The sequence below is a fragment of the Pteropus vampyrus genome, unplaced genomic scaffold (genome assembly GCF_000151845.1).
Source record: "Pteropus vampyrus isolate Shadow unplaced genomic scaffold, Pvam_2.0 Scaffold358, whole genome shotgun sequence".
NCBI lineage: Eukaryota > Metazoa > Chordata > Mammalia > Chiroptera > Pteropodidae > Pteropus > Pteropus vampyrus.
Window position 1 is genome coordinate 2,077,752 of NW_011889139.1, and position 12,331 is coordinate 2,090,082.

The window sequence follows — 12,331 nt, forward strand, 5'->3', positions numbered from 1 at the left end:
GACTGCATCTGTCTCATTCATCCCTATATCTCACTTCATCTAGCAGTGTACCTGGCACTCAAATATTTTGACTGATTGCTACCTCTCAGCCACCTTACCTTGTCCAAACATTATCTAAATACACAAATTATCCTGGATGAAGTGCCAACAGAAATTTTATATGAATATAAAAATATGTACAACTAATATCTACATCCTATATCCAACTAATCAGCAAAGCCTGTAAACTGTAACTTTTAAATATATCCAGAATCAAATCACTTCTCATCACCTCCACCATTAACACCCTTGTCCAACCTGCCTCTCTAGCTTAGACAATTGCAATAGCTGGCCTCCCAAAAGGTCTCCTTGCTTCTACCTTTTGCCTTTACATTGTAAGGCTTCACTTAGCAGCTGGAGTGATCTTTCTACTACAAAGATCACATTCTGTTATTTCTCTGTTGAAAAACCCTCCAAAGCTTCTTTTCTCAGGCAGAGTAAAAATCCAGTCTCTACCACCACCTCTAAAGAGGAAAGCACCAGGGTTTGGTCTTCCGACCTCTTTTCCTATTAATATTCACCCTGTGGTAATCACCTCTCATCTCATGTGTTTAATTTATACATATATAGGAATACATATATTACATACTACATATATTTTATATACTACAGTTTAAATACTGTATTTAGTTTAAAAACTATACATATATATGCTGATGACACAAACTTACATCTCTAGGCCAGACCTCTCTGAACTATACATCTCTTTAGATGCCCAACTGGTATCTAAAACTTAACACATCCACAAGTGAGCTCTATAAAATTGCTCCCCCCGTCCTACCCATCTCAGTAATGAAAAACATCTGTCCTATTCTTGATGTCCTATCCTTGATGTCCTCCTCCATATCCAATCTATCCAAAAATCCTGTTGGCTCATTCCTCAAAATACATCCAGGACCCAAACATTTCTCCTCTGCAGCCACAATACTGTTATCTCTCACATGGATTAGTAAACAGGCTGTTTTTCTGTCCTTCCACCATCCTTCCATTCAGTTTCAATACAAACGTCAAAGTAAGCCAAACCTCAAGTCAGACCAGGTCACTTATCTCCTCGAAATCCTCCCAAATCTTCCAGTCTCATTCAGAGTAAAAAGAAAAAAAAAAAAAAGACCTCAGGATGGCACTACATAATTGGTCCTCCTCTGACCTCATCTTTTATTACTGTTCCCTTCATTCACCTGGCTCCAGCCACAATGGCTTCCTTGCCGCTCTTCAAACATGCCAGGAAAACCAACCTTTGAACCTTTACATTGCTGCTCCCTCTCTGCCTTCCCTCAGATATCTACATGGTTCTTTCACTTACTTCATTCAACTCTAACAGTCAATGTTATTTTATCAGCAGAATTCCCTGACCATCCTCCATATTAATTCCACCCACTCGATCTCTATCTTTCTTACTGGTTTTTCTTCATAACTTATCGTAACTGACAAATTATGTATTTGCTTACTGCTTGCCTTTCTCCACATGAAAAGAGATATTTTATAGTCACTGGCATATAGAAGTTACTCAATAAAATTGGGCTCAAGCTTTGCCCTGACCAAATTTAGAAAAGCCACCACTGTCACCAAGTTTAAAAATTTTAACAAACCCATTTTTCCTAATTAATTATACTTACCCATGTACATAAAATAATGTATAAAGCTTCTTTGCATCAGTCATGCAGCTTCGAGTAACAGATAGGACTCCCTTTGGCCCTACTGTCAGGGGTTCAAGGGCAGGATTTCCAGACTCTACAAGCTGGGAAAAGAGGCGCTCCACACTACGACGACAACCAACACATGGGACAAGCTGAGAAAGTGCACTCAAGACTTCACGTGATGTCACCACCATGGCAATACTTAGATCTTGTTGCTTAAGCATACTATGTCGCTGAAAGAAAGAGGGAAAGAAAAACGAAGACGAGTCCTTAAGAAAAATAGAAAATTACTTTCACTACAACTTCTAGTTGCTATTCCTGTGCATTAAGTACAACCTGGGCAGGGTTTGCCATCTCTATCTGCAACTGAGTCAGAAAGGCAAGGCAGTCAGTCGGCCTTGTCCATACTGTACTAAGTTTGCTATACAGAACCCCCTGCTCTAGAATTTAGGGTATAAAAGGCTCTGCTTCGGATGTCAGGGCTAAGAAGTATGTGTGCCAGCATAGCAAAAAGCAGCCATGTGTCTGGAAATTTAGTGCTTGTTCAGTGAGTATTAAGCTTAGTATTCTTGCTTAAAATAAAAAAGCTTTTAAAGGGAAGAAAAGAAATAAAAATAAAGGTACAATGCAGCTTTACCACATCTCAACTTTTAGCAACACAGTTAGCTACAGGAACCATTTTAGGATGGTGATCGTGTAGAGCAGCAACTCTCAACCAGGTGTGTTATGGATTAGTGGGAGAGAACAAGGCCTATGTTACCTACGTAGAAGCCTACAAGTGAGTAGCAACTAAAATGCTGGTGCATAGGAATGTTATCTGTTGGTTATGACAAGGTAGAAAAATGACTAAGAACCACAGCTGCAGAGAAATGGGCAAAACTCTAGTAAATAACTTCTGCCTGGCTGGAATTATAGTTATGCTACAAATAACGCCTCCAGCTTTACTAAAAACAGATGGGAAAATAAGATAACTCCCAAGAAGGATTTTTCTCATAGTTACCGTTAACCATTCATTCAAAATTTTCTCCAAAAGTAAAAATAGAATGTTGAAATAAATTAACAATTTATATTCCATTATCTTAATTATATATAGTGTATTTATAAAGTACCATATTGCTTCAGAATAAAAATAAGAAAGTTCATAATAAAAGATTAACTTTTTATTATTTGAATAAAACAATTACTACAAAAAAAACCCCAACAAGGTCTCAATGAGAAGTTGTATTCCTTATCTTTAAAAAACAGGAAAGATCACCTGGCGAAGTTAAAGCCTTACGGACATGTAAAATGATAACATAACACCACTGAATCTTTCTCATAAGTACATAAATATAGTCACTGTAGCAACAGTGAAAAAATTGCAATTTCAGTGCAGTCTTAAGACCTAGAGACCCCTATTTAAAACAAAAACTTGGGGCTAAAATTTTAAATGACTTTAAAACACACTCACACACATATACACATGAACACATCATTTAAAAATAAATCTCATATCTCACTTTTTTTCCCCTCTATAATTCTCCCCTCCACTTCCACCGCTGACCTATGGATGTTGCCATTTCCCCTTAAGAACTGGATCTCTGAAGGTGGGGAGTCTCCTTCCACACACTCGCAGTGTGCACCTGGGGCCTGGTGCACCCAGGGTATGGTCCGTGGCTCCACCTGGGGTGTGAACCCAGGACTTTCTCCATGTAAAGCAGACATGCTAACCACTACACTATGGAGCCACCCTCATCATATCTCACTTTTAAGAGGAATCTAAAGAAAACAAAATAAAACGAAGAAGTTTGAGTTTTAAAACTATTACCTGAATGAACTGCTTCAGTTGTGCACCATTATTTTGATGCCCATCGAGATTTAACACATTGTCAGGAAATTCCATCACCATCTTAATATGCAAAAGAATAAAAATCAATTAATTTATATTCTTCGAATACATGATATAGACTATTATATAAACTCCTAGGACAAAAATAGACCCCCAAAGCCAGATCTCCACCACCTGCCATCTTGCCCTCTGCCAATTTTTTTTAAAAATCCAAGTTATACAAGTTTCTAAAGCCAGAAATAGTAACTAGGAGCAAGAACACTGAAGTCAGGCAGACATGAGTTCAAATCCCAGCTCTACCATTTATAATCTATACCATAACTCTGAGCAAGTTACTTAACCTGTCTTGATTTTCAGCCTCATTTGTAAAATGAAATTATGTAATAATTTTTAATATCTCTTAGAACGGGTTGTGACAAATTATATTTAAAAGTGTTTTTGCAGTGTTCAATAATAATGGCATTTAATAAGTGAAATGACCTGATATTTTGTGTTAAAACACCCTGACATTTTTAGTTATTCCTCTTAATGGAATATAGTAAATCGTATAATGTAAATGACTACATACATATGTGTAGTCATTTACATTATAAGATTTGTATATGATATTCGTAATATATATACATGAAGTACTCAGAACAGTACCTGGGGTACATAGAAAAATGTCTGCTCTAATTATGAACAAAAAGGATACACCGAGATATTCAATTATCAAAACTCACTACCAGAGAAAGAAGAATATAAAAAAGCTTAAAGATGTTTCAGGATATCAGATAATGGGGAATTAGTAATTAGCACATTTCAATGATCTGTGACACTACTAATATTAAAAAGTACCATATTTATGTACCACTAGGAAAGAGCCATTATAATCAAGATGTCATCAAATTAAAGAAGCAACCCAACTTCCAGAGATGTTAAAAAAAGTCTGCCTTCAAAACAATGAAATAAAGTAACGTATTTTATCTTAACTAAAATATTGTTAAAAGTATTAAACATACTGTGCTAGGACAAACTTCTATTTCTAGATTAAGATGACAAGGACCCACAAACTCCTACACACCGGGAGTGAAGTCAGGATAAGGAGACCCATTTGGCGCAAAAATAAAATGCTAAAAATCCTCACGCAGTTGAATGTGATCTTAAGGAGATTCCTCCATCAACCAGCATCAAAAAGACCTGCTTCCTTAATGGAGGTGACCATTTTTTTCCCCTCCACATTAGAAATGAGAGCCTTAAAAGATGTTTGTTCTAACAATAAACTGAAGACTGAATAACCAAGTGTAAGTGTAAGCAATATATATATTTTCTGGATTTGATAAGGTGAAAACACTAGATATGTGAAGTAGAGAGAGCATCTGCTAAGGATGTACAATGATGCAAACACAGACTCAAGAATCCAGAGGACTTCATTGTATTTCACAGAACCAAAAACCACATGTACAATATGATTCAAATATCTGCATATTTTCTTACAGAAAAATAAATAATTTATTAGATGTGGCTATCTCTAGGCAGTGAGAAAACAGATGACTTTTTTATGTGTTCCTATCTTTCCCAAATTTATTACAATGCACGAACACTACTTACTATGAGGGGAAACTTAGTATTCTTTGCTTCCAATTCTATATACATTATACCATGTTCAGAGACATGCTTCCATCTCAATAGCTTTTACTGTTCTGGAAGTTTCTTCTTCCATACTTACAGACTATATGTCCAAGTCTCAGTTTCAAGGATCAATTGTCCAATTTTCAGGTCTTTCAACTTCTTTCTAGTTTTCACTCTCATAATCTTATTAATATCTCCAAAGAGTGGTGGTAATAATAATAATAAAGACAATTAATGTAGCTTCAAATATACTAGGCATTGTTCTAAGCACTTTCATATTTTAACTTATCAACAGTACAAAGTGAAACTGGTTATTAGCCCACTTTAATAATGTAGCTCTAAATGGACTGGTAAGGATGACTGAAATTAGTGGGTGAAATAGCTAATGATCCATACTACCCACAGTATTTACCATATTTTATAATCTATTGAAATTTTAAAAAACATTTAATAATCCTGGTTTTAGAAATCCTGGTTCATGAAAACCAATAAAAGAATAAAAACAGTTAATAGTACAATTAGCTCACATTGTTTTCTGAAATCACCACATGGTTTAAACTCAAAGTTAACTGGCAAGTCTTAAAAAAAGGTGTTAAGATAAACTTTTAAAGCCATGTAACTCAACAGAACACTGCAAATCACTCCAAATCTACCAGTTAAGCAACTACCACCTTAATTTGCATGTTCACTTGCTTGATACAAATATACACCGTTTCCCCACATAACAATTGCCACCATAAAAAAATTAAGACAATTACTTATACTATTTTAAGATTAAAACTATCAAGGTCTCTCTCATCTGGTTCATAGGCAAAATCCTAAATTCTGACTCTGTGTAAGTGAATTATTATCTGAACAACTATGTTATATTGCTTTAATAATTAAAGTAGGTATCAAAGAATATATCTAACATATTGAGACCTGCTGGTTGACCTTCAGAAAATATATATAATTTGGTAAATAATACTTGCTTTAGAAATCCATTTTAAAGTCAACAACGGTTAAAATTTTTCTAAAAGAAAAACCCCTCATTTAAGATCATTTAATTTTCACCTTAACGAGCATAGATAAATGTCAAGATCAGGTCTATTACTGTGTCTTTCCTGGATTTTGTTGGCTTGGATAATACTAAAGTCTCTTGTACTTACTCTATACCACCCTAGTTAGAAACACTGCATTCACACTTTATTCCTCTGTCCTTGCCCTTAAAAAATTTAGGATAATGGGTTTTTTTTTACCTTGCTGTTTTCTGGCCAATCACTATATGCTTAATGTTGAGAGATGACAATAAAAAGGGAGGAAAAAGAAAAAGGGGAATACAAAGAGGATAGTAGAACATTTTTCCCCCATTCTTTAAAACCACTTCCTTGACTTGATCTTCAGATTCTAGGTCACCTAAAGGAAGACAGTCATGTAAAATATTTCAGGTGTGGTTTCACAGAGGAATCATTAGTGTTCAGCTTAATGATGAGGTTGCCTATCCCTACCTAGCCAAAAATAGAACGAGTCATTGTCCAGCAATTATTGCTTTATAAAGTTTATTGAATCCATTACCGACTTTCACTTGTATCTGTCCCGGTTTCTCCTGACCACAATAATCTGTTTTTTAAAGCATTCTCATAAGCTCTAACCAACAATATTAAGTTTGTATTTATTAAAAACCATTGTCACTTTAGTTTTGCTTTTTTACTTCTTTATCGTCACAGCTGTTTGTAACATCTATCATCTTTGGTAAAATTAATTATTTAATCAAGAGTTGAAAGAAAACATTAATGCTACCATTTATTATCTTTGTAAAGTCTCAGTTAAGAAACCCTTATCAGAGTTTGAGTCCATTTAGATTGGTCTTAATTCAGAGGGGAAACTGCATTCCAGAAATATTGTAGCAATTTGACAGTATGTATCAGGAACTTTATAAAAGGTTTTTATTCTTTGATCCAGTAACTGTATTTCCAAAAGCCTGAGAAAAAAAAAATTTAATGCAAATATTTATGCATTATTTATATTCTTATAGTATTATTTATAGCAGAAACTAGAACTGCTTCTATGTCCAACAGAGAGAATGATATAATTATGTAAAGTCACACAACAAATATATTATAGGACTATTAAAGCTGTTTAAAATGACAAGAAAAAATATTCTCAACATTACATTTAATGAAAAAAAAGCAAGATATAAAATGTTAAGAATGCATATCAACTCTGCATCTATGTGTGTCTACGAATGGAATTACACCAAATGCTGCTATATGCTTAGTTATCTCTGGGAAGCAAGAGCAAGAATAATTTGCTTTGTTTTGTGATTATTTTTCAAGATCATTTAAAAAGGAGTATATAGTTTCACTCCATGAACTTTTATAAGTACTCAAGAATTGTAATTCTTCGAAGATGTCTCTAAAAGAAAATCTGTTTTCTGTCCATCTTATTTTACAATGCTAGTAACACTAAAAAGCATTTTTGCCACATAGCATGCCACTTTCCTAAATATCCCACCAACTTATTTGGAATTATCTCAAATATATGTACATCAGCACTTTACTCAAGTATTCAAACCCACTAAACTGAGCCTTTTTAATGTGGATGCAACATACCACATAAAAGAGGCTACTTCCTCACATACAAGCTTCTTAGTTTCATTTTACAAATACAATTTAAAATTGCCAGTTTAAGGCTACAGTTTTCAGCTTCTGTTACTAAAATAATAAACATTTGTAACTGATTTGTAAACGTTGTAACTAGACTTAACATCTAGGAGCTAACAAGATTATAAGACTACCAAAAATAAAGGTAACACAATGTTTCCACCATGCATCACCTATAGACCCTAAAAATAAAAACCAAACCAAATATTAACTTCAGGGATATACTACCATCAAACTACCAATGGACCACTGCAGAGCATAAACCTCTGCTCTTCTCTCCCTCTTACCCAACAGGTGTTGTTTGCTCTGCATTCTTCCTTTAAGTAATATTTGGTAGAATGGTTCTGAAACTTGCTTTCCTAAGTATAATGCATTAACGAGAATTTTCACTAACCAGCATTCAATGACTGTGCAAAAGTTCCAAGACAAAGCAACAGTCCCACTCATTACCCAGTGATAAAAACCCTTCCAAAGCAAAGAAAAACTGCATCCTTTCCTAAAAAAAAATGCTATTTTCGAGATATTTAAATTAAGTAAGCCTACATTTTATTTGCCTTAGTCACAAGTCTACAATCCAATAAAAGCAAAACTCAGCCACCAGGTTCAGTCCAATCCCAACTTCTCTGGACAAATAAATGCAATAATAAATCACAGTGTAATGTTACATCTTTTTCTATGGGAAATTTTGGAAATTATTATATTGTACAGAGAAAAAAGTGTAAACACCCAAAAGTTGACTTTTAAAGTGCTATATAACATACATCAATACTGCACTCACATTACAGGTTAAGTGGGAATAAGGAGAGAAATCAGTGTCTATGCAAAATTTTATACTAAAATTTACGTTGATTTCCCCTATGCTTTGATATTATACACTCAACAGTAATTTATGTCCAATCCCAAAGAATTTTTTTTTGAACTTCAAAAGCATTCTGAGACAACAAGCATAAAAGGTGGATACTAAACTATGTGCTCCAGAAGTGTGTTGGAGAGAAAGAGAATATCGATAAATGGATTCTTATTAGTTTTCAAATTGAGAAATGCATCATTTAATTTGATCAGTGTTAGTTTTTTTTAACTACTTAAAATACAAGTCCATTATACTTTTAATGCAAAAAATGCAAAAATCACAACTAAGACATACAGATTATTTTCTAATACACCAACACAAATTATAGTTACCTATGTCGAGCCAAATCATTCTTTTTCCATGAAAAAAAAAAATGTACTTGGGTAATTATAGATGCTTTCACTTAAAAAGTTCTAGCAAATTAAGTCATTCAATACTCTTCTATTTCTTTTAAAAGCACTGCAGTTCAATCAACTCTTAATTGAGAGTGGCAAACAGAAAAGGCATAGAGTGGCATCTCTACAATGACTTGCATTTTATATAAAATTTTAAAAAGCTTCAGCAGATATTTGCAAAAAAAAAAAAAGAATCAGGAACAAAACAGATCAACTGCCTTTGAAAAGCAAAAAAGCCAAAGGTGATAAGATAAAAAGACTTGCTCTTTATCAAAATAGGCAAATATATAATCTAAAGCTTCAGCATCATCAAAATGCAGACTTCAAAAGATATTCATAAAGGGTTCATTTTATTTCTTAAGAAATAGTGGCAAGCAACTGCACTCATTTCCTGTTCAGAATTCAATTCAAATTTCTGCCATTTCCTTTTAAAGGAAATACTACAGCAACACAAGGCAGAGTATCTTGTAATGCTGTACTACCACCAAATTCAAAAAAGAAAACTACCCAGAACTGGGTAGTTTTAAAGATGAGCAGTCGGCTTTTTATGATGCTCTTATACATTCGATCATTTTGCTTCCTCAAAGAAAAAATAAAAAGGCCACCTGTAAACTAAAGAATGCCAAGAAAGCCCATTTTGAAGAGTCATGGCCTAGGAGTACACTCATTTCATAGAGTTTTAATGTACTAGACAATACGAGACTATTTACAACGAAATCAAATCATTTTAGTGGAATTTTTACTGACCACGATAATGTCACTCTGACCTCAGTAGATATGCTTATGTAGTGAGAGCTGTAGTATTAAGATAGGCAATACACAGGTAGCCGGGGAGCTGCGACATTTCTAGATAATTAAGCCTCCCCGAGGGTAGGTGGTTTCTGTAAGACATAGGCCCAAGATCCTTCAACCCCTTTCTGAGGCGCGTGCTTTGGCAAAAGCAGCCTGTATTAAAGGGAAAGGGTAAAGAAAGAGGGTTCAAAAAAGGAAAGCCTTGGGAGAGGGGCTTAAACTGCGTACGGAGCGCTGGGCTAGGGGCCTGCAGAGGTTACCGAGCGACCCACTGCAAAGGCGAGTTTGCAGGGCCTGCTGGAGAAAAGGCCTCGCCTAGGAGTTGCAACACACTCTTTCTCCAGTGCGCAGCGCTCGGCTTGGGGGAGGGGGGAAGGAAACAGCTGCCAGGGGAGCGGCGAGCCCGGCCCGGCCCGCTCCGCTCACCGTGAGGGTATCGTCTATGTAGAGAGGAATCTGCCTCCTCTCGAAGGGGAACTCCTCTTCCCCGTCCCTGCACACTGCCACCAGTCGCGCCATCGTCCCCGACGCTGCCGTTGCCACCGTCACCACCTCCTCCCAGCTGCTGCCGCCGCCGCCGCCGCCGCCGCTGCTGCTCCTGCTGCTGCTGCTGCTGCCGCCGCCGCCGCCTCCTCCCAGCTCCTGCCTGCAACAGCCAAACGCCGCGAGCTTAAGCACCCGCCGCCGCGCAGCACATTCGCCACAGTGGGGAGGGAGAGGAGCAGGAGGGGACGGAAGAGTCGGGCTGCGTTTCCCATCACCCGATTCCACACGCGCTCAGCCAATCAGCGCCGAGCGGCGTGGGGACCCGCCCCCTCGCGCCGCTCTCCCACCCCAGCCCCCACCCCCGCCGGCTTCCAGTCAGGGTCCAAAGGAGAGGCGGAAGGGACTCGCCGGCCCCGGGGCTTCCCCAGGCGTCACTGGAGTCCCGGCTCCAGGACCTCACTGCCGGTCTCAGCGCCACAGCCCACTGCCCGTTTCCCGCCGCCGGGGAGCCCTCAGCCCATCGCTGACCCCTTTCTCCCCCTTTCTTGGCGCGCCCCGCCCAGCCAGTCCCCAGGGCTGCAGTTGCCCAGCGCGACCCCGCCCCTGGGAGGGGTCGACCCCGCCTCGGTTCTGCAGAGTCCGCAGGGAGACGCTCAGACCCTTTCCTCACCCTTCTCAGAGGAGGCCTCTCGGCTCTGACCTTCACTGTTTTCGTGGTCGCCTCCCTGACCCCCACCTCTGCTCCCCGTTACCGGCTGACGAGGCCCGCGTCAGGGCCGGCCTGGGCGGGAGCACGGTTCCGAACGCCGTTTCCTCTCCGGGCTCAGTCAGCCGCTCGCGCCACGGGGAGTGGGGGAGGGAGGGCGGGGGACGTGGGGCGGGTGGGGCGAGGAGGAGCCGAGGACACCGGGCGGGGCCCCGCCTCTTCTCGCGAGACTGTAGACCACCGCTCCCAGATCGCCTCTTTGGAAACCCTAGTGGCGCGGGTGGGGTTCCCCCTCCCGCCCCAAGCAAACTCAAACCCGTGATCCGTGCCCTCCTCCCGGTCCTGCTACTCAAAGCCGTAACAGAGCTGCTAGGAGGAGTGAGTAGGCTTAAACGTCAGTTCCTTAGCGCGTGGGCTTGGGGATTGTTCTCCGAAGGGCGAAAGGAGCCGACTCAGGGCCCATTCGAGGGTGGAAACCCAGTGAGGACCACGGTAAGTGGGGAGGACCTTAGCCTTTCAAAGTCATTGAGAGCGAAAGGCAAGAGTGAGGGAAGGGGAGAAGAGCATCTGCGGACTAAGAGACAAACTTCCAGGTACTTGACGGCACTTTCCTTGACACCCTTATTGACCAGGAGCCAGCCGCATTACTGCTTCCCAAACAGATTGCGCTGAGATCTCAAGGCGACCGACCGACAATACTTGAATGCTGACAGTTTTTTGTTGTGGTCGTTAACACTTAGAGGCAAATAGAAGACTGTGGAGATAGGAGAGTGGCTTGTGCATGCGTCCTGGCCAGAGAAACTTCTTGGGCTGGGTTAATATTAACTTAGGGGCTCAAACAGGACACCAGTTCCCTTGGGCAAAGTACTGGTACTGGCCAATGCCCTTCCCTCTCACCCTCTCCTGAGAAGTGGAGCTACTGTAAAGACAATTCATCTACACTCTTCGATGCCAACACGTACTCAGTTCCCACCTTGAAGGCTTTGAGGGCCTGTTGTAAAGCCCTCAAAGTTGTTGGGAAGCATTTTGCCTAGAGAAGATGTTGACGATTTTAAGGATAAATCCATTTGCTGCTCTTAACTAATTCTGATGACAAATCTGCATTTCATGATAGAATAGGCTAGAGCTGTGATACTGACCTTTAAAAAATATTTTGATCATCACATGAGGTCTTATAGAGTCACATCAACAAAATCCCATCGTGCATCTTTAGCCATGTTGACTTATGACATTGTGTGGTCACTGTTAGGATAGGTGACATAATAAACTGGAAGAACCATTGTTCAGTCCCAAAGGTGTGATTATCCAGTATTTATGTCTTTTGGCCATGTTAGAAGAGCAGAAC

At 39.2% G+C, this 12,331-nt stretch overlaps 1 protein-coding gene across 10 annotated transcripts in view; it reads right to left on the reverse strand.

Annotated features, from left to right (window-relative positions):
- Positions 1–11,163, reverse strand: part of GGNBP2 (gametogenetin binding protein 2) — a 30,952-nt gene extending 19,789 nt beyond the window's left edge. For 3 of the 10 annotated variants that reach the window (XM_011379413.2, XM_011379415.2, XM_011379410.2), the window contains exons 1-4: positions 10,951–11,140; positions 10,221–10,440; positions 3,484–3,564; positions 1,656–1,909 (exon numbers count right to left, since the gene is read on the reverse strand). In XM_011379413.2, coding sequence (XP_011377715.1) covers positions 1,656–1,909; positions 3,484–3,564; positions 10,221–10,313 — 428 coding nt within the window. In that variant the 5' untranslated portion in view covers positions 10,314–10,440; positions 10,951–11,140. Of the gene's footprint in view, positions 1–1,655; positions 1,910–3,483; positions 3,565–10,220; positions 10,521–10,950 lie in introns of those variants that run through there. The other 7 variants (XM_011379418.2, XM_023522844.1, XM_011379417.1 and 4 more) reach the window with 6 other exon arrangements.
- Positions 11,164–12,331: the final 1,168 nt, after the last annotated feature.